Source organism: Triplophysa rosa, linkage group LG8 (assembly GCF_024868665.1).
Source record: "Triplophysa rosa linkage group LG8, Trosa_1v2, whole genome shotgun sequence".
In the NCBI taxonomy this organism is placed as follows: domain Eukaryota; kingdom Metazoa; phylum Chordata; class Actinopteri; order Cypriniformes; family Nemacheilidae; genus Triplophysa; species Triplophysa rosa.
The window spans coordinates 5,343,004-5,364,677 of NC_079897.1; the positions used below are offsets into that span (position 1 = coordinate 5,343,004).

Sequence of the window (21,674 nt, forward strand, 5' to 3'; positions counted from 1 at the left end):
CTTTCTTTTGAAGTGGAACACACCTATCCCTATATACACTTGTCCACCAGCCAAGACTGAGCAAAAAACTGAAGTTATAGCCCTTTGGTCCAGTCTCTGAATGTAGGCTCTAAAGAGAATAAACACTTTCCTGCAGCTGACTGATTTTAAGTCATTACTTACAATTACAATTTACTGATTATCGATCTGTCTATTTATATTCCTCAAATATTTTGTGTTCACTGCTGAATAACTTTAAAAATAGTAATTTGACCTATGCTTTATTTTTGAAAACAGCTAGTAAATTTGATTATTATTGATTTTATTAATGATACATTGGAATTGCAGGACAAGATCGACATATTTGGTTAAGGTTGTTGTTATAGAAACAATAAACAATTAATAAATGCAAAACGTGACAGCTTAGAAAATTGTATTGCATTAAAAAAGTGTACATTTTTTAATAATAAATAAAAATCTGTAGTAAAACAGGGAATTGAGCAGGAATCGAAAACATCAACTAGGAATCAATTCTTGGATCAGGAATCAGGAATTGGAATCGAAATCGACTCCAAACAAATTTAGAATCGAACAGCCCTAAAGAATGTAATGTTAAGCCTAAACATAACGTTTATTCATCTCTGTCAATAAATATCTGCTTTAAATCCTCTATATTGTGTTGAAGTCTTTGATTATTTATGTCATGTATTATAAATAAATTATCTGATTGTGATGTAAAGTGCTGTGTTGCGTTTTATAGTCGTTATACTGTGCTTTATACATATTTGAATAGAAAATTACTCCAATTGTGCATAAAATTGAATCTTTAACGCACAGATTAAATCACAAATTAATTTAATCCTCCATGTGAGGGATGATAATTGTTTAAATTAAGTTAAAAAAAGATTTTATCAACGTGACTGTTTGGTGCTCATCACGTCCCAGAAGCTTATTTGGTACGTCGCTGCGACGAATATGATACGTTCCAGGTATGTCTTCAGGAGGTAATCGCCATGTCCCAACAACGTCCAATGTTACGTCGTCAGGACGAATATGGGAATCACAAAGTTATGTCCCTGGAACGCGTCGTGGCAACGAATATGGTCCGGTCCAGGTACATCGTCACAACGTAACTGTGTTAGCTGGGTTTACTTTTCCGTCTTATTTGGGGGTGAAATATGAATTCAACATTTCTTAAACCATGCAGCTAACGCAATTTAGCTTTTTCATTCACAGATTGCGATTTGTCTCAGAGACGTCCATTTGAGCATGCGCATAACATTACGTCAGTCATGTTTGCATCTTCTGTTGGCTGCTAAATACAAAGGACAGCTGCATTCATTTCAATGTTGATCCAATTTACACAACCAGTTTAAGTTGTTATATAGGTAGTTTGCAACTTTATTTAATCATGTTTAGAGAATTTAAGAATTATTTACCATCCGCGAGCATTTGCATTGTCTTATTTACACTTGTGTACGCTTCACAGTCACGCGTGGCATTTGTACCAAATCCCTCGAGGGATCCGACTTCAACATTGAACAGGAGTTTTGAAACTTCTTTTCACGAAACTGCTCTCAAACGCCCCGATTCGCCTTATTTACAACTTCCCATATTCCAGCATTCTCGAGTACCTCTTCTGGACAAAGAACAGTTTTCTCCCGCGCATGGATCGGGTCGCGAGGAACTACCGGAAGGCACGAAAAACGTTCTCATCCCTCCCGTCGGCGCCGCGCAACAAGCGTCCCATCGCAGCAGTCGATCGCGCGGAATAAACGTCGCTTGTTACTTGAAGAAAATGATTGTTCGAGTTAACAAACAGATTTTAGGACCCGAAGTCCTTGAGGGCAAATTAAAACTGGGCACGTGTGACATCAGCAAGACTACGAGGAAATATCATCAGTTTATTTACGACATGGATCAGTGTGGCAGTAAGAGGAAGGTGTGTTTGTGCATTCCCATACAGAAAAAAGCCACATGTATTTCACACGTGCAGAAACATTTTTATGTGAATGTTGTAAGGTAAAACCCATGAGATCATGTTTTTTTTCTGAAAGGATTTTCTGCTTGCATAAACCTGACATAATAATGTTTTTTTCCAATTTAGTTGATAAAAAACAGAGTTACTTATTCCAACGTACTGCACTTTCCAGAGATTTCCCCGGGTCCAATTCGCCGTGCCATGCCTTTCTCGAATGAAATTGAGTGTCACTTTAACAGGTAAGATCTTGGTGATTTAAACTTGTAATATGTTTCCATTTGTAGTTTTTAATTGTCTAACCGACCTTTCTTTCCAGGTATCATTACTCGTACAAAATTGGTTTCATGCCCCAAGTAGAATATCAGAGCTACTTCAGACCCCTGAAAACAACGGACAGTGTTGTGCTCACGCCCCGTGATGGTAAAATATATTACTACTTCATAATATGTTTACTTCAAATGTATTATGTGTAAACTAAAAATAATACTTTGTTTTGGACAGTAACACTTTATTTTTTGTTGCAGCTATGTGGAAACGGTTGTCCCCCACTGAAGCTTACACCATTGGTGACTCCATGTACTTTCAGGCAGACGGTCCCCCTCTTGCTGAGGACGAGAGGCTTTTCGTGGATTCCTGCTATGTGACTTCTGACAGTTCTCATTTGTCCATGCCTCGATATACAGTCATCGAAAACCACGGGTAACGTTTATGTTCATCCAGGGTTAAGATTTTTGCTCCATCATGGTCAGAACAACTACTGTATATTCTTTTTGATTTCAGGTGCATGACTGATAGTAAAAGCAGTAGATGGTCCAGATTCATACAAAGTGAAGAAAGGAGCATTGTGCAGTTTTCTTTGGAGGCTTTTCTGTTCCGTGGGATGATTGGAAAGGTAAAATAATGATGTGCTTGATGTTCTAACATAGTGTGGATTATAAACAAACAAGTGCTCGAAGTCATTTTTTGTTTCCTGTTTGTTGTTCTCAGCATCTGTACATGCATTGTGACATATATGTGGGAGGTATAAATCCAACACCAAGTTCAAAGTCGTGCACCTACAACCAGGCAACAAAACGGTATATTGAGCTTTGAGTGTAATGTTTCGGTGTCATTTTAAATTCAGTTGTTACATGAGGATATGAGCTGTTAATTTCTTCTTTAGATGGGAAGAGTTATATGGTGTAAATTCTGTGTGCTCGTGCTGCGACACCAACTGTCTGGGTTCTGATCTGTCTGGTAAGAATATTCAAGGCTGATTTTAAGAATATCCAGATCGGTTGGTTTTATTAAGACATTTTTGGTATATAGATTTTTTCATAACACTACATTGTGCGTCGATTTTTAACTTATAAGTCAAGTCTACAAGCATACTCTTTCCTGATCATTTGTGCACAGTGACCAGTATCAAGGTGATCACCAGTGATATCTGGACCATGGAATCTGATTTCAAAATTCTCGAGGAAGAACAAACATCAACTTTAATCTCTCCACCTTCAATAGAGGTGGATGTAGGCATGGTCCAAACAATAGCCACGTTGGCGCCTGATGCAGGCCAACATTTTTATGTGACAGGACTGGCTGTGATGGAGAAAGAAGATGAATTTGTAGAGCCACGCAGAATATTTGAGGAGGTATTTGGACTGGACTGAACAAGGAGCATTTCAGGTCATGAGTGAAACATTTGATTTAATTGCACTTGAAATGGTAATAAATCGCAGCATGCAAATCATTTTGATTTAGGTAATGCCGTAGGATCTTCTAATTGCTTTTTTGCTCTCTGACTCATGTCTTGCACCTTGTAGGTATTTCTAGTTGTATTAGGAGATAAGTTATCTCCATCCTAATGTTTGATTGAGCAATAATTAAAACTTGAGAATTTATGTTGGTATTATTAAAAGCTTAAGATAAATTAAATTAATAATGTAACTGCTTTGTGAAGTGTTATTTTGTGTTTAAAAGGGATACATACATTGTTGCGTTGCTTGTAAGGGAGGTGAGTGAAGATATAGAAATTACATACACAGTCATTGCAAAGACACGTACAGACGCAAACTCGTGGCAGGCGGTGCGAATCGGGCAGCGCGATTGCCGTGAACGCGCGTCAATATCATCTTATGCTGGGTTCACACCAAACGCGAACAATCGCGTTCTACGCTCTCTTTTTTTTACTCGCACCGCCTGCTGCGAGTTCGCGTCTTTGCATTGACTTTGTATGCATTTTACTCACGCAAAACGCTTAACTTTATGCCAGTGAAACGCGGCAATGAACGCATGCTTTATATGCGCTACCTGCACGTGTGTAAATACATTAGGACAATTTATATATAAAACAGTATACAATATTCGTTAATGTTCCTGTAGGAAGGAGCTTGTTCTGTTGACAGACAGAGGCTTCAATTCCGCGAGTAGGCTACAGTTTTCAAAGCCGTGTGCACGGATTGCGAAAGCGTGGGCACAGATTATGAATTCGTGGGTACAGATTTCAAAAACTGAGGGGATCTTGTTTTTTTTCTCCGAGGGGTGACCAGACGGGCTCTGTACTTATCTCATTTTGGGCACTTGTGCATGCTTTTCTTAAGCCCAAATGCTATGCAACAAAGTGTCTTGGGAAATATGATAGGGCTAGTTTTTGTGATGTATTGAAGAGTAATGTAATGTAATGTTCATCAGGACAATCAAACAAGATCCAAAAACGCATTTAGTGAGCTACATGTTTTTTATTGGTATGAAATACACAATGTTACATTTATGTGAGTAATGTTATTTGGTTAAAAAAGTCTGTACAAAGAAATTGCATACAATAGTCATATTACATGTGAACATTGGATATGAATTAATTAATTTTGGGGTTTTTGCAAAAGCCTTATATGTAACATGCAAGACATATTTACAATTTAGCTCTGAAGTACAGCTCTTTGGTATGAATATATACTGTACAAAAATGCCACTAGATGGAGAATGCTACAAGAAATTTAAACTGACTACATCTCGCATTGGATATGAATCCCCCAAGTTTGGTGGATTTTTTTTACTAAAACCACCAAACACTTTTGAAGAAACCATCGATATTCTTTGGCAACCTCATAAACCCTAGAAACATGGCTATGAATGCCATACGCTCTGATTTAAGGCTTTGCGATCGCCAAGTCTTCCTCGGTTTAGTAATACGAGTTCAAATGAGCATGCGTGCTGGGATGCCGTGGCATGGGTGAGCTTGGATACATCACCCCTGTCGTAGAATTCCAATAGGTGCCGGAAGGCCCAAAGAAATTCCCTGAAGAAACGGGCATAGGGGTTGAATGAGTGCTCATGAAGTTCATTTTTGGCTGGTGACTGTGATAGGTCTGCACATAGGGAACTTCTGCCTGGTATTTGAGCACGCCACCATCTGGAGTGTGGTTTTGGTGAGCTTGGGAAATGCCTTGGAAATCGAATTTGTATGCGTAGCGCTTTCCGTGCACCTTGGTCATGATGTTTTTGTCATAGTAGTAGCGAAGGGCACGACTGAGCTTGTCGTAGTTCATGTTAGGCTTGCTTTTCCTCTCCCCCCAGCGCTTGGCTACCTCATCTGGGTCGGTCATCTTGAATTCACCGTTGGTTCCCTCCCAGGTAATGATGGCAGCATTATTGCTGTCAGACAGAAGCTCCAGCAAGAACTGCCATAGCTGGATCTGACCAGAGCCTTCGTAACGAAAAAAGAAACTTTTAGCAGCAGATTAAATTTAATACATACTGCTGTGTATAAAGTGGATAGAAACAGTTTGTTTTATCTCCAAATGTGACCTTTTTACTGTATGTTTATAGAAACGGAATGTGGGTCGGCCAGACACCTACCCACGGTCCTGTCAGTGCTGGTGATGGGCAGGTTGTAAGAATTTTGTTTGGACGATCGTTTCTTGGTGTTGAATGGTTTCGTTTCTGTGTGAAGAAGGTCGGGCAAACAGTCATGCTAATTATGGTCTGATGTTTTTGGACATTTTGTCCTTGTGTCGTAAGCATGTTTGATTTTTACCGTTATGAATGGACTGAAATCAGAAATTCCTTAGGTTTCAGAAGTGCTCAGAAAGTTTACGTACTTTAAAAAGGCCACATTTGTTGCTTGTTTGTTGCTGATGAATGCAGTTTTATTAAAGTCATGGTTCACCATGAAATAAAAATTCTGTCATCATTTATTCACCCTCATGTCGCTCAACCTTTTTATGAGTTTCTTTTATGGAACACAAAATAAGATATTGTGAGAAATGTCTCGGTGGTTTTGTGTCTATACAATGGAAGTTAAAAAGGGGATGGCGATGTCCGGATACCAACATTCTTCAAAACATCTTTTGTTTTGAGCAGAAGAAATAAAGTCACACAGGTTTGGAATGACATGAGGGTAAGTAAATGATGAAAGATTTTTCATTTTTGTGTGAATTGTCGCTTTAAAATTCTTACCTGGATTTGCAAGGCGGCTGCTGATAGGGCCCAACGCTTGGTAGGGGTCTGCAAAAATATAAAATACCAGTTAGATGTTTCATGATGTGGAGTAACGGGACAGATAGTCGCATTGACTTGAGTATTGAATTAAAAGATGAAGATCAACCTTGCGCAGGTCTTGGTGGAGGCTCTGTAACTCTGGTATTGTGCTGATGTTCAATCGGAGAACCTGTAGTTTAAAAAAGGATTATTGTATATATGTATACATTAATCTATATATATTTCATATATCCATGTATAATGCAGTGTAATTGTGACTTTTTGCTTTGTGGAGTATCTTTACCTTTTGGAACAGCTGGCAATGCACTTGAGGACCAACTGTTCCTTCTGCTGATCTCCTCAAAGGTGTTTTCTGTACCAGGGCAAAATAAGATAAGACTGGTTAACAAAGGGAGATTTTACAGGAAAGGATGCTTTAAAGAGCAGGGAGAAGGCCGTCGAAGAAGGAAGGAAGCCTTGCATTAAAGATCCCCAAGGAGTAACACAGGGCAGAACAAAGCCAAGACGCGAACAGTAAGAAGGCCTGAAGATGGCACACAATTCCTCAGGGTAAATGTCCTTTTGTTTCAACCGATTCTGTTTGCCACAGAATAGTCGATTGTGTCCTAACCTGAGGTCTACACCCCTTGCTTCCTGTCCTGATGCAGCTGTTTCCTGTCTGAAAGTGCAACAATTCGAAAGCCGTGCAACGGTTGAGCGCTGAGCATTACAGAAACGCCACAGTCCTTAAATGCACCTCTCCATGCCGAATGTAAGGCCACAGCAGTATTTTATTGTAGTATCTTGTGCATTTGGTGAGAAATTGTTTAAAGTTTTTGTTTAAATTGAATTTTGTATCCTGTTTAGGTCTGCCAAGCCACAGTGCTGTATGTACACTGATTTTACCACAGGTTCTGCAGACACAATGCGGTGCAAAAGTGCGGAACAATGCAAAGTAAAATGATGGTTAACTGTGGTAAAATGACTGTAACGTACAACATTTTGTGATTTTATAGCAATTTTGAAATAAAATTCACATAATTATGATTTGGCTGCTGATTGGTCAAAAGTTTTGCCATATTCATGATGCATTCAGGAAGGTGCGCAGAACCTATAGAAAACTGTTATTTATCTTCCATAGCAATGTTCTGTTTATATATCAAGCTTTTACTATTTGAGAAAATGTTCTTAAAGGGATAGTTCACCCAAAAATGAACATTTTCATTATTTGCTCAGTTATTATGTCATTCCAAACCCGTATGACTTTCTTCTTCAGAACACAAAAGATACTTGGAAGAATGTTGATAACCAACAGTTGACCCCCATTGACTTCCATTGTTTGGACACAAAACCACCTAGACGATTCTCAAAATATCTTTTGTGTTTCACAGAAGAAAGAGTTCTATATATAGTAAGTTATGAACCACATGAGGGTGTATAAGTGACAAAATTTGTATTTATTTTATAAAGTGTCTCTTTAAAGAATTTTGTGGCAAGCCACTTAAGCCTTTCACTTGTAGTTTGACTTACCAGCTTTCACTTGTATTCTGGGTTGTGGTTGTGTATTGGTTGGGGTTGTGGGGTAGGAAAAGGTGGGGCTACCTGAGTAAAGAATAGAAAGAAAACAAACCGTTTATCTACGGTATATATAAATAGGCACATAACATTCCCCAATTGTTTCCAAACCGGTAACCTACAATTACAAATTGAAATGATTAAAATTGCTTTATGAGTTCTCCCGATGCGTTCTCGAAAAATCTAACAATTAGTAATGGATTATTCATATGGATTACGGGCAAAGTCCCTTACTCTCCCGGAGGTAGTTTAGGTGGGAGAGCAGGATGTCTGTGTTGTAGGCGGAAGTGACACGCATCATGTCCTCTTTGGTCATTTTGCAGAGCGATTTTCCATCCAGTGTCTGGAAGAGGGACACGTCCACATCTGACAGCCCGTATTCCTTTATGGCCCAGTCCACCCATTGCCGTACATGGTCTTGTGTCCAAACCTCTGGGTCTGAAAGTGAAATGGAAGGAAGGCATAAATGAGTGCTTTGGAGTTCAAACTAGAGGTAAGAGAAAAGTAAATTCCCAAGCACTCTAAGGCTATCTGAACTACAGTAAATGTACTGTACTATTATAAGCTTCTCTCTCAAACCTGTCTTATTTACAGGCTCTATGACGTCATATCCGTGTATTATGAGCACTGTAATTGTTTGGTCTGGGTGACACATAAGTATCCCCGCTCTACATGTCAAGCAGAACGTCTCCACCGTTCCGCCCCTTTTTAATGATGTCACGACGACCTTCAAAATGGCTAAAAAAGCCTCCCTAAAGATCCCCAAACATCGTTATTGGCTTGTGAGTAAGAAGTGATTATCTCTTCAGGAATCTATGCAGTAGTCTGGTGATTTGGCTTTGACTACCGGGATCTTAGAAGAGCAGGAAGAAGGAAGTGCGTTGGCACACCAATGGGTATTTTTCGCTTTTACAATGTCCAGTTACCAAGCTGTGCTTTTTCCCACAAAGTACACGTAGTTCCTGAGTGACGCAAGGTGCTGTGGTTAGTGCATACTTACCACATATTTCTGTGAACATGGTATCTTGACAGCCTCTACATGGGTTTAACCAACAGTTGACCAATTTCTAAAACTAGTCTTCTCTCCAGTGGTCAAATGCTTCCCGTTTTAACTTACGAAGCATGAAATCAAACCCCTTATTACTTTCTTAATACATGTTCTTGGAGCCTGATGTACAAATGATGGAAAGCTGAAAAAATTCAACTCGCAAATAAATATTTATAAACTTTGCGTACACACCATATGACTCCCCTATACTGTGCATATACACGTTTCTTTTTTAAAGTTTTTTCAGATTAACTTGCTTTGGCTCTGAAACAACCTGTCTTCATGGCGGATCATGATTGAATCAACTGATCACTCTTTTATAAAGACTATTAAATCTTACCTGCCGGTACAATGACCCTCTTCTCCTCTGTGGTGGTGGTGCTGGGCGGCGTGGTGGACTGTGGGCTGCTCCGTGGTTCAGGGTACGAGGCCTGATAGGCCAGTTGCCCCCCATCGCTGTTGCTCATGTGTCGGGTCCTTCTCGTCACACTACAGTCCACCGGGGACTCACGACTGTCGTATGAGAAACGATGTCAGTATGCATGTTTGCGTTCTACATTACATTTGTTTATTTAGCAGATGCTTTTATCCAAAACTTTGGAGTTTTTAAAGTAACGGAGCATTTCAAATTTACATGCTAAATACATTACGATGTTAAAGTTTACACAAACATTTTTTATTCATGTTCACATACGTCCATTCATGCCATTTGAATGCATGTCATGTGATTGTCATAATGTGAATACTGTATCACAAAAGCCGGATTGATTTTCAGGGTATAAAGACTCAAATTTATGTCTTTACAGAAATCTATTAAATGATTTGATTTTCATAGCCGGTGGTCACTGTCTGCTATCATTGCATAAAAACATGCCTTTTCTCCTTTGGTATTCCAAGGAAGAAAGTAAATTATAACAACATTGTCTTTTTGTAATAAGCTAGTCCTTTACGCAGCGACAGCACAGAATCACAGAAGCTCAATTCTTACATAAGTATCTTATCATACGTGCCATATTTTGTCATTTACACGCATGTGTTGCAGCGTCTAGTTCTCCTCACCTGGTTCCGTTGACGTGTTCTGCTCTTTTTGCAGGGTTCTGTGTGGCCGATCCTGTCCAGTCCGGCTCGGTAGGTTCGGAGCTTTCTTCAGAGCCCTGTCTGAACACTGCAGGCGAGCCGATCTCTCCCTTCATATGCATGGCCTGAGGACCACTGAAGGGTGACTCGAATATGGACTGGTCTTCACTCACCACCGATAGGGCTTCCTGTGGAAGACACGCTTTGATTGGTAAATGAAAAACACATAACCAAGTAATAAATACTAGTCGTATGAATGAATAAATCGTTAAGGACAGAACGTGGATGTTGAGAGTTCTTGCTTTGCTTCTATGACTATGCTGTGTCTTTCTAATCAGATTTTACAAATGTTCACTAACGTAAGTTTAGCAGAGCACATTATGTCTTGAAACTGAAACACTTTCCGTTACCCGTTTATCGAAATGGTTTAGGGTGTTGAGTCAAATTAGTTGCGAGTCAGATTGGAAATGTTAGGGTTGGTGGATCTGGTTGTTTTGCTCGCAGACGTACTAGAAGCGTTGAGAAGAGAATAAGAGACTTCAAAGGCGAGTTTTAAACCTTCAAATGTATATCAGTGTTTATGTGTGAATAAATGTTTGTGTTAAAGATGAATTCAGAGAGCTTGTTTAAATGGCTTTGGTATTGTCTTTAAAGGAGAAATACGTCAGCGCTGAGCTTTTTCGGTGGCTTACAGGAAATCTGGCCCCCATGTGCAGCGAAACCTTTTGGCATGGGGCATGAGATAGGAAACAGAGGAGTGGTAGAAATGTGGGTCATTTGAAGCTGAAAAACAAATTTGTTCTGAATGCAATGAGGTTGAGGGTCACCAAACAGGGTGGAGGTAGTCTTTCATTGCGGGGTCCATTCACCTGACATTCTAAAGCATTGCTGATGTGTTACAAGAAGGATTCATTAAATGCTTTCTAGTGGCATAATTTACACTACCTATAAAATCCTGTTTTCTTAGTGCACCTGAACTGAAACGAACCTTTTTTCAACCCTCTTGTAATGGCATAATACCCGTTTCTCATCAGGCATGTTCTGTGAACAGACATATGCCATGAAATAATCCCGCCTTGGTAGAGAAGTGAAAGCAAACTCATAACATGACCAAGCTCAGAGCTGGCGTGGCTTGTGCAAAACGATCGTCTGTATGAACCTGCAAACTGCAATGAACATCCTCTGCTAATAGTGCAGATGAGTAAACTGGTGCTGCTTTGTGTGGCAAAGGTGAATAAGATTACAGTGCAGCACAAGTTGTGAAGCACTCGAAATACTTTGTGAAACATGTACACGTTCACAATTTGAAGACCTGATTATCATTTAATAATAAATGATCAATCACTCTGTTCTTTAAAGTACACTTGAACACGATCACCATAGTTTGTGACTATACACCTGACAGCAGGTGACTGACAGGAGCTGCAGTTAAATTTATTTTTGCACCTATTGCACCTTTGAAACCACAATCACACACACATACACACTATTGCTATCTCCTCAAACGATAAACATAAACTACCGTAGCCACCAATGCCACAACTGACTTCCTGTTCAATGTGTTTCATATCAGACTCTGTTGCTGAGAAAGCAAGCACAATATTTTAGCAAATACAAACTGTGCAAAATGTCAGGATCAAGGTCAGCAAGATTAAGGCACAGCTTGCATCAAAACAACAAGAGAAATATGCACGTACGCAAACATGATAATCATGGCATTGTTGTGCTTTCCTTTGAGCCACTCACACATGTGACAGATGCATGAGGTGTTTCAGGTCAATTGCAACAGACGTCAACTTATTTTGTCACGAGTGAACTTGCCACAGATACGTTCATTGGAGATTGTTTTGTTTTACAATCTTTGTGTTTTACAATGTTTCTTGTTGTGTTTTGGATAGAAACTAATCACACAAATCGCCCTCAAAGGGTGGATCTCAAGTGTGCTGTGATAATCTGTAAGATTTACTAGAGGATCGTGTGTGTGTGTGTGTGTGTGTGTGTGTGTGCGTGCGTGCGTGCGTGTGTGTTTGAGGTTAAAACCCAGCGTCTTCCCTCATTCCCTCCTCTATTTTCTGCACAGGTTAGAAACGGATGCCTGATGCAGGAAGCACCTTAGATTAGTGGTCAAACTTTAAAAATGCAGGCAGGTTATGAAACGCCAAAACTCAGATGTGCAGGTTCTTGCTTCATCACAGTGATATGTGAAAATGACCTATGACCGCTGGTTTGTCAGGTTAAAGAAATGTTGGGGTGACAATCACTGTAAATTGCAGAGGTTGAAAGAGGAAAAGTATACTAATGCTTAGGGTTGTGTAGTAACTTAGCTAAAAGCTTTAGCTGTGTTTAGCCTGTATATGCATGCTCTGTCTGTAGTCTATTTAAAGAGAGAGTTAATCAAAAATAAAATTGTATTCACACTCATGTCGTTCAAGACCTGTGTGACTTGTAAAACACAAACAAACATATTTTGAGAAATGTCTTTTTAAATAGTTTTGTGTCCATACCATGGAAGTCAATGAGGGCTAATGTTTGATTGCCAACATTATTCAAAATATCATCTTTTGTGTTCTGCAGAAGAAAGAAAGTCATACAGGTTTGAAATAACATGACTAGGCCTATGCGTAAATGATGAAAGAAATGTCATTTCTGAGTAAACCATCCCTTTAATACCTTGAGATCATAATTATTATTCGTTCATTTTTTTTGTTGTCATCGTGTAAAAATTAACAACTTGATTTTTACTTAGCCATAGTAGCTAATTTAACGGTAAACGCATTTAATTTATTCGACATGCAAACCAGTTCAAAAACTTTGATTCAGAATTTAAAATTAATTCGTGATCGTTTGCAGTGCAGCTGCATCGAATAATGCAGCATATCTGATTGGCTGACAGTCTGCAGTCACTGCACTCAACCAAACCCAAAGACTAGCCTATTTTGATATTTCTCAACCGCAGCAGGAACTGAGAAAAAAATCGTTTGGATTTCGTTGTTTAATTAATTACTTTGACTGACTGATCATTTTTTACTGCTTGTGTCAGTTTTATGTGCTTAATAAAAACAATAATTAAATAAAACAATTATATATAAGAAGATTATTTAACATCAAAATATAAATACGCTTAATACATTTATCCTTTGTTTTTATGCACGAGAATTTAATTGCTTATAAATTCGAAGCGAAAACTTTCACGGTTGTTATGTTTGTCATGTTGAGTTTGCGAGAGTGAAAGAAAAGCAGAAGTTGACGTTGAGGCGTGCTGATTTTGCAAAGACACACGCAGCTGCGGGTTGAGCTGCAAAACACTTTTGTGGTTTCACAAGTTTTTAATCGGCAACATCAGTGTAGAAGTGGAGAGGGGCGCTTTTCTTAAGAGAGTCCGTTTTAAAACAGCGCAACAAACGCGTGGGGCATCGGCACGTTCGGTTTTGCTTCGGTTTATTGTACGGCTAATTTAATAGAAATGTTGAACAATGTATTGGCATCGCACATCTATCGAATCAATTTTGTTTTGTCAGTCTTTGTTGCCTTTTTCGAATGGAGGGTGCGGAAGTGTGTGCGGAAAGTCTGAGGTTTGAGACAGGAAGCCTGCTGTGTTCTGATAACGACACCTGACAAGCGCCCAGCGCTCAGCAATAAATTATTCCTTATAGAACTAAATCAGGCATGGGAAGAAAACATACATAATGATAAAAACAACGTTTGTAATAACTTTGCACTAGTTTGCCAAGGGTATAGGTTACAGATATCATTGCGTAAAGGCGCAGTGGCACAAAAATGTGACAAAACATCGCTTTCAATAGTAACATTCGAGTCATTCGTTAGATGGAAAAAATAATAAAATAAAAGTGGTTCAATTTATATTAGCAATATATTGGGCTGTAAGATATTATATTTAAGAAATTCATAAGCGCCTGTGGAATTAAGTGCTCTGTTGGTGAAGAGCATTTGAACAAACACAGCCACCATTACAGTACATATCAAAGAGAACGAAATAATGACGACAATAAAAATAATACACAAACCAAAAACAATCAGCAAACGATAACCTACTGAAAATAAAAAAAACTCTTTGTAATATTGATGACACTACTACTGGAATGTGAAAACGACAGATAACGACTGAGATTGTAAAGGTTTTTTTTGCCCCAGTTATGCTCCTTTTATACAACTTTTACGAATATCATTTAATCACTTATGGGATGTTTATGTGTAGGCCCATACTTGCTTAAGCATTGGTCTAAATGAATATCTATAACCTTCATTAGTGTTTTACTCTTGACAACCTAAGAAAGTTAAGACACAAATAGGCTAAAGCACTTTTAACATGCGTAATAATGTAAGCAGTTACTTTCCACAATTTTAAACTGCATGACATGTTAACAGTTAAACTATATGCTAAGAAATTCAGCCTCTAGATATAAACAGAATTAGTTGTACTTGCAAAATGTCTTCTTAATTTCTTACGAAAATATACAAAGTGAAAATACCCGACGCAATATGATCCGTGATTTTTAAAGTCTCCGTAGTATTCCATGTTGTTGGCGCCATAAAGCCACCTGCTTCGAGAGCGCCCGCCATAATTGTGCCGTATTTGATATTCGTATTTTGTTCTCCAGTTTGCAGTTGCTTCGTTCTTTCGATCGTAATTGTAAAAGAAATTAGCAATATGTGCCTCTCAGTCTTGGAAAGGACATTAAATGTACCACTGCGCACACTAGAGCGTAACTGTTTCAAAAAAAATTAAAACAAATTTAATCACAAATTTGTTCATACCCTCTCACGCGCGCTCTGGCCACCATTTCGTTTTTTACACGAGTCTAAAAGTTGTAGTGGTTTCTTGTGTTATTAAAGAGCCGACATTCAACCACGAACGGGAAGGAAGAGGAAATTTTGTACGAGAAGGAAAGAGTGGGGACCTGCATTACCGCCTTGCCTCTCTCACCAGTAGTCGCACTAACCGTGTGGGTGGTTGCGCGCTCTCTACTCATTTTCAGAACAGACAATAAACCAGATCAAACGCCTACCTTAATAGTACAGTCCATTGCAGTTTTCTGTGGAGTTCATGAAGAAATACTATGGTAAACTCGAGCTACGTGAACTCAGGCACTTTGATAACCCAGCTGAAACGCATCGACGTGTGTGCACAGGCGCATTTAGTAATCGGCGCAAACCATTGCTGCAACTATTTTCGCTTACACCATAACCGGATGGTAACGGTTTTTTTCATGCTGAGCTCTCCTTTCTAAAATTGGGAAGTGAAGTCACACAAAAGCATCTAGCGCTGTTCCTTATTGGTGAGATCTACTGCGTTAACTTCTCAGAACACTAATTTAACCAAAATCCCTGATAACAAATTACAAACAGTTGCACAGCATGAAACACTGATGTATTAATAATTCGAAATAAATATGTTGTCTTTCTGCTTGCTTTGAGTTTAAAAATGAAACCTCAGTCATTTGGAAGATACGTCTAAAGTTAATACAAACGAACAAGAAAAGGCAGATACGGTTTCATGGTTGATAGGTGGATGGATGTTTTCCTCAAACACGTCGCAAGTAAAAACCAACAGGAAATCGCACCTTATACATTCTTAAAAATAAAAGGTGTTAAAAGGGTAGCGATGCACAGGAGAATCATTTTTGGTTCACTACAAAACTTCTCAGTCAAAGGTTTTTAAATAACTATTTTCTTAGCTTTACCTAGATAGTCTACTATACTTTTTCCACAAAAAAAAAACTTTTATGCAACAGAAATGTTTTGTGAATGTAAACGTTTCTTATGGAACCATACAGCCTGACAAAGAACATTTTAGAAACTTTTTTTTTTTTAAGTGCATGTTAGATAGGATCTCAAACCCCAAACTGGTGATATGAAACATCTCGTCGGGATTATCACTCAATATATAATAAAAAATATAATAAGGTAAATATAAATAAAATAAATAAGTCAAATCAAAATAAATAAGGTAAATAAAGTAAAATGGAAAACACAATTGGAATACAAAAATATTCGCTGCGTAATGCACACAAACATAATGCACGCGTTTTGTACGCCCTCAAATAAAAGATAAATGAACATATTAAAGAATAATTAATTTAAAAATCGATTTTATTCCAAAGTTCTGTGAAAATCATTCATGTGAGATTTTACGGTTCATTAATTTTTTTAGATTGGGATGAACCTGCTCTTCTAGTGTAAACACATCGTTTAGACACAAATGTTGAATTAGACGCATAGCAGGGGTGTGTGGAGGTGTCATGGGAATTTGACACTGATTGTATCCTCTTAGGTGTGCGGGTCGCTTCAATCACGACTCATGCCTTAGCACGATTTGGGAACTTACTTTTCCAGATGTACTTTTTCTGCGCCGGAGGAAAATGGCCTGAGGTGTTTGTTTATACAAGACCCTTGGGCTGGTCTTATCTGTCCAAAGCACTCACGCCGTGATTTCAGGCCTGCTCGACTCGGAATTTTACAGTCTATTGTTCTCATGAATGGCTTTTAAAGATACGAACGCCTCATAAAGGCAAAGTTGTTGGTTCTGATTGATCTTATTTAATTAACTTTTTTTCAAGTTTTGAAAATATCTCCCCTCTGGTATAGCCTGCATAAAATATGCGAAAGGGTGATAGCAGGCCCTAACAAATAACTTTCAACTTGTGTCTTATTTATTTATCGATTGTGTATTTAATTTGTGAAAAATATTTATCTTCAGCATCGACACTGAATGTCAGTCTCGTGCACAATTAAACGTTCACCACAAGTTTAAAGTGTGGTGCACGTCACAATTGTCTACCGTTTCTTATTTATAATAATTTCACAAAATATGGCCTGTCAAATGTATCATATCATTATTATTCGGATTAGCAGTGCACATTTGTTGCATTTTGCGTTCCCGTTTTTGTGTTCCCATTAAGTGTTTAAAACGCCAAAGGCCTATGGACCGTTTAATCCAAACATTGTTTATTTGTTTTAAACGTCTTGTAATCTTTATTTCAACACAGACACCTTTTCTATGAATGAAAGGGTAACAAATCTGTGGTCGTGACTCCTGTCTGACGTCACGAGGGAAACGCAGTCACGACGCATTCCATCACAGGGCGCGCGGAGACACGCCCCATCGCGCACCGCCTCTTTATAACGGGCCCGAGTAGCACCAACAGTGAACGGAGTTGTAAGACAGCGCTTGAGGGTGCAGCAAATCCTTACTATCTGGAATAAGACTCTGTGAGAAACTTGAGGTAAGATCAGCTTTTTATTTCATACGAACTAAATCTAGCTTTTTTATTCCATACCAACTAAATCTGAGATTTTTTATCTGATCAATCAAGTGTTGATTCACTGACTGATATTGAAGATAGTGGACCATTGTGCTAAACATTGATAATTTACTTAATAAATGAATCTGTGATTTAACAATACATTTATTGTGAATTGTATAACTAACATACAAATAAGGATACATATGTTTTAGTATTTTAACTAGGCCTACGTTTAAAATCTGAAATAAAAAAGAATCACAGCAAAGGCTGAAATTTCATTTTATTTCAAATGAAAAAAAAATGTTTCTTTCTTCAGATGGAAATGTATCAAGCTGGATTTTACACAGAAGACTTCAGAACTCAAGAAGTTCCTGGTGGATTTGACTTCAGTTCATATGGTAATTTTCCACTTTTATCGATCATCATTTATTGAATTTAAACTATAAAAATATCTGATTCTCAATATAATTGATAATATAGTTTTTCCATTATTGCTATTATCCATTCACTCAGCCCTCAAGGGGAAAAGTCAGCACATTTTGTGGGCTGTAGTGCTCCTCCGGCCTTGTTTCCTGAATCTCTGTGCAAAACATTTCCTTTGTCCTTCAGCTGTAAAGGCAGATTTGCAACACCCCTGTCAAACCCCCCAAAATTAGACCTTGACATCTTGTTTGCGTGCACTAATTCAAAGCTCATCAGGAAAAGGGGGTGTCAGGCTGTGCATGCTCTGAGATTTAGGAATGTCCCATTCAGGGATGTCGCAAAAACGGGGTGGTCAGGTTAAAGATACACCCGTTTTTCTGTTCCCTCCCTCTCTTCCTAATCCTTTCCTCCAGACTTCCTCCTCAAACAGATTTAGCACCCTGTCTCCTATAGCCTTCTTCATCACCCTGTCAGAGTCGCTTTATAGCGTTTCCTTTATCCCAGCGTTACTTCAGCCTGGTGAAGAAAACTTTAGGGTGTTGAGTTGCACAAATATGAAACATCTGTAATCTGATCCGGTCCATTGTTAATTCTATGCATCGCATTTCTCGCTGGCTCTCATTCATTTCGTATCTTTGATAATGTACCTCCAGACTACAGTGGTGAAGACCTGTCCTTTTTATTAGACAGCAAAGGACCTGCCCAGCACCAGTATCCAGAAACATACTCGGAGCCCCAGAAGGAGCATTTGCACGCTTCCAAAGGTAAACAATTTTTTTCTTGAAAATTTCTGTCAGCAGTGTTAATTGAAATCTTAAAAAGCAAACAAGGAACTTCAATGATTAAAAACATACAAATGTGTGTTTACTCTTGGATTTTAGGTCACACTCAGACGGTCAGTTCCACAGACTCTGGACTGTTTAATCTGGACTCATTCCCTGAGTTTAATTGCTGGGCATCATACACGAATAGTGAGTATTGAAACATATCGGTACAAAACGTTTTCTTCTTTCTTGAAGTTCTTTCCAGACATTTTCGAAACCTTGTAAGTAACCTGTCTTTTGTCTTTTTCAGTTCCAGAGGGAATAATAGCAGATAGACAACAGGTTGGCTTTCAAGAGACTGCTCAAACCTACCAGAACCTTGTCCCACTGTGTCCTCCAGCCCAAAACGGTCCATTCAGCTCAGGAATGGACACCAGCAGTCATTACCAACCTGGAAAAGCTCCAAGATCATCTGTCACCAATAATTTGGAACATCTGGGTGAGTATTAACTCAAATCAAATCTCCAAACTTCTGAAAACATTGAAATTGCTTTTGTATAAATCTGTGTATGATAAATGATTTTATACTTAATTCTTGTTCAGTTGATGCTGAGAGAACATATGCTATGTATGAAGCTGACCAACAAAGCAGGTCTCCATACTGGTCCGACTACCCCTCACCAGGTTACTGCACATCCATGCTTGGACAGCCCCCATCCTCCTCCTCCCCTCCAGTTTCTCAACCCTCAGAGACATTCTGCACCCGTGTGGCCAAAAGACGTAGCGCACCATCTCAAAGATCAGACAGGGAGGGAGACCTGACACCAATGTCTGCTTATCCAGGTGAGGGATTCTGTTGTAGAAGGTCTTTGTTTGTTTTTATGAAATAGTGAAATAAAATGTGTCTTGTCACGATGTATAGCTCAATATTGATTGTTCTGCACTAGGATCTGGACCTATTCAGCTTTGGCAATTTCTGTTGGAACTTCTGCTGGACTCCGCTTGCCACACCTTCATCAGCTGGACCGGGGATGGCTGGGAATTTAAAATGTCAGATCCTGCAGAGGTGAGATTCATTCCTCAATCAAACACAGTGGTCTAAAAAAATGGAGACATTTTACACTAGAGAGGGCATGTGTTATCTTCTCATCGGTGAATTTTTTTTAACTAATCTTATTGGTTGTGTTAAGACACTCACCGTGTTCCCTCTAACCTGCAGGTGGCAAAGAGGTGGGGTCAGTGTAAGAACAAGCCCAAAATGAACTACGAGAAGCTGAGTCGTGGTCTGCGTTATTACTACCACAAAAACATCATTCACAAAACAGCAGGCAAACGTTACGTCTACCGCTTCGTCTGCGACGTTCAGGGCATGCTCGGGAAAACTGCACACGAAGTTTTCGCGAGTCTAAACATCTCGCCATCAAATGCAGGATCTCCACAGTCTGTAGTAAGCGCAACCAGATCAGAGGAAACCACAGAGTCCTGGGGACATTAAAGGGAAAGAACTGTAATGATCAAAAAGAACTGACGAACATCAGAAGTCATGTCGAGGATTCAATACTAACTGTAGCATTCAAAGTTTGAACTGGATTTTTGCAGGAGCGAAAAAAAATGGGGACTGCAGTTTCGGCAGCCGTGACAGATCTCAGATCAGTGTTCAAATATAAAACTGTTATTAGCTACCTCTTTTGATGTTGGAACACTAATTTTGTAAATGTATCTTTTTTGTTTTGTAAACTGATGTTGTGACATCAGATTGTGAATTCTTGTAAATAAACTGAATGTTGTCAATGTAAATGTTTCTACACAAAATGTTGCTGATCAGTCATTAATCATGTAATTTTATATACATCAGTATCACAAATCTATACTATCAAAAGTTGGGTTCACTTCGCAAAAATTGATCTTATCATCTTGAAGCGACCGTTCACCCAAAAATAAAACTTCTGTCATCATTTACACACCCTCGAGTTGTTCCAAACATATTTGTGTCATGGTTCTGCTTCTTTTAGTCTTGGATTTCCTGGTCCTGTAGCAGAGCCATGACAAAGTCGTTGGTTATGTGTGGAGAGAAACATATTATTGTCCTTTTGACAATAATATGCGTTCTCTCCAGTGTCTTGTCATTGGCCCCGCCCCTCTCGTTTCCCGTATTACTTCCCGACCGTGTTCCATTACCCTCACCTGCCCTGTGTCACTATCCCTCGTTTGTCTTCCCTTTAAATAGCCCTCATGTTTCATTGTCTTGTGTTCGTGGATTGCGTTTTGTACCGTGTATTGTGTTCCTGTCTAAATCCCTAGTCAAAGTCAAAGGCAAAGGCAATGTGAAGTCGAGCCTGTTTAAGTCTGTGAGTTTGCGTTTCTATAGTGTTGTTCTTTTACCCTGTCTCAGTTATATTTGTCCTGTCAGTTTTTGTATCTAGTTTTGTTGGTTTGCCCCATCGTGGGTTTTTGTTTTGTCTTTTGGTATTTATAAATAAATATATTTTGTTAACCCCTTCATCGCTGTCCTGCTATTGGGTTCTTCCCCGTACTCGTGACAATTTGGAAGAATGCTTGTAACCAAACAGTTCTTGGCCACCATTGACTACCATAGTGGGAATTAATGATAATAGTCAAAAGTGCCCCAGAACCGTTTACTTACATTCTTCAAAATCGTCTTTTGTGTTTAACAGAACAAAGAAATGTATAGCAATTTTTTCCTACTATAGTCAATGGTGGCTAACATCGTGTCTACACCGGACGCGACCGACGCGACACGACAAAAGATAGAAACGCATTTAGAACCCATTATAATTTTTTTACCGGTGTAGACACGGTGTTAGAACTGTTTGGTTACGAGCATTCTTACAAATATCTTTCTCTGCTCTGTGTTCATCAGAACAAATACATGTATACAGATTTGTACCAACTCGAGGGTGAGTACCTAAATGATGACAGAATTTTCATTTTTGGGTCAACTATTTCTTTAATCGTTTGATTGGAAGGTGCATGCTTACATGTTCAAAATTTGTGCCGACATCTAAATATTTTGATTGCAAAACAACTGTACGCAGAAAATTTTGTTTACGTATCCTTTGTCGGCTGTCTCACGGTATTCGTAACTA

The 21,674-nt window shown here is 38.9% G+C and overlaps 3 protein-coding genes across 8 annotated transcripts; 2 read left to right on the top strand and 1 right to left on the bottom strand.

Annotated features, from left to right (window-relative positions):
• Positions 1–1,008: 1,008 nt before the first annotated feature.
• zp3d.2 (zona pellucida glycoprotein 3d tandem duplicate 2) lies at positions 1,009–4,089 on the top strand. 2 transcript variants are annotated; one of them, XM_057340543.1, is made up of 8 exons: positions 1,009–1,921; positions 2,087–2,199; positions 2,277–2,380; positions 2,485–2,659; positions 2,741–2,852; positions 2,948–3,036; positions 3,123–3,196; positions 3,356–4,089. In XM_057340543.1, the coding sequence occupies exons 1-8, from the start codon at positions 1,391–1,393 to the stop codon at positions 3,607–3,609; spliced, it is 1,452 nt and encodes a 483-aa protein (XP_057196526.1). In that variant the 5' UTR covers positions 1,009–1,390; the 3' UTR covers positions 3,610–4,089. The 2 variants fall into 2 exon arrangements, with proteins under 2 accessions (XP_057196526.1, XP_057196527.1); XM_057340544.1 differs by having other exon boundaries at positions 1,011–1,921; positions 3,533–4,089.
• Positions 4,090–4,630: 541 nt separating this feature from the next.
• On the bottom strand, positions 4,631–15,320 carry fli1rs (Fli-1 proto-oncogene, ETS transcription factor-related sequence). 4 transcript variants are annotated; one of them, XM_057339688.1, is made up of 10 exons: positions 15,143–15,320; positions 10,098–10,303; positions 9,379–9,551; positions 8,225–8,428; positions 7,946–8,017; positions 6,720–6,788; positions 6,543–6,605; positions 6,395–6,442; positions 5,795–5,878; positions 4,631–5,642 (listed from the first exon to the last, which is right to left on the bottom strand). In XM_057339688.1, exons 1-10 carry the CDS (start codon positions 15,158–15,160, stop codon positions 5,119–5,121), a joined length of 1,461 nt encoding a protein of 486 aa, XP_057195671.1. In that variant the 5' UTR covers positions 15,161–15,320; the 3' UTR covers positions 4,631–5,118. The 4 variants fall into 4 exon arrangements, with proteins under 4 accessions (XP_057195671.1, XP_057195674.1, XP_057195675.1 ...); XM_057339691.1 differs by lacking the exon at positions 15,143–15,320 and adding an exon at positions 14,892–15,041; XM_057339692.1 differs by lacking the exon at positions 15,143–15,320 and adding an exon at positions 14,606–14,884.
• Positions 10,214–21,067, top strand: etsrp (ETS1-related protein). Of its 2 annotated transcripts, none has more exons than XM_057339694.1 (9): positions 10,214–10,326; positions 17,123–17,359; positions 17,697–17,778; positions 18,457–18,567; positions 18,685–18,774; positions 18,878–19,066; positions 19,171–19,410; positions 19,515–19,633; positions 19,787–21,067. In XM_057339694.1, the coding sequence occupies exons 3-9, from the start codon at positions 17,697–17,699 to the stop codon at positions 20,060–20,062; spliced, it is 1,107 nt and encodes a 368-aa protein (XP_057195677.1). In that variant the 5' UTR covers positions 10,214–10,326; positions 17,123–17,359; the 3' UTR covers positions 20,063–21,067. The 2 variants fall into 2 exon arrangements, with proteins under 2 accessions (XP_057195677.1, XP_057195678.1); XM_057339695.1 differs by having other exon boundaries at positions 18,490–18,567.
• The last annotated feature ends 607 nt before the right edge of the window (positions 21,068–21,674 follow it).

Excerpts from the sequence above, each read along its gene's own strand:
- zp3d.2 (XM_057340543.1), top strand. The coding sequence starts at position 1,391 with ATGTTTAGAGAATTTAAGAATTATTTACCATCCGCGAGCATTTGCATT. Across the intron at positions 2,200-2,276 it reads ATTGAGTGTCACTTTAACAG|GTATCATTACTCGTACAAAA; the intron begins GTAAGATCTTGG and ends CTTTCTTTCCAG. Across the intron at positions 2,660-2,740 it reads ACAGTCATCGAAAACCACGG|GTGCATGACTGATAGTAAAA; the intron begins GTAACGTTTATG and ends TTTTGATTTCAG.
- fli1rs (XM_057339688.1), bottom strand. Across the intron at positions 8,018-8,224 it reads CCTAAACTACCTCCGGGAGA|GTAGCCCCACCTTTTCCTAC; the intron begins GTAAGGGACTTT and ends TTCTTTACTCAG. Across the intron at positions 5,879-6,394 it reads CAGCCGCCTTGCAAATCCAG|AAACGAAACCATTCAACACC; the intron begins GTAAGAATTTTA and ends TTCTTCACACAG.
- etsrp (XM_057339694.1), top strand. The coding sequence starts at position 17,697 with ATGGAAATGTATCAAGCTGGATTTTACACAGAAGACTTCAGAACTCAA. Across the intron at positions 18,775-18,877 it reads CTGGGCATCATACACGAATA|TTCCAGAGGGAATAATAGCA; the intron begins GTGAGTATTGAA and ends TGTCTTTTTCAG. Across the intron at positions 19,411-19,514 it reads ACCAATGTCTGCTTATCCAG|GATCTGGACCTATTCAGCTT; the intron begins GTGAGGGATTCT and ends GTTCTGCACTAG.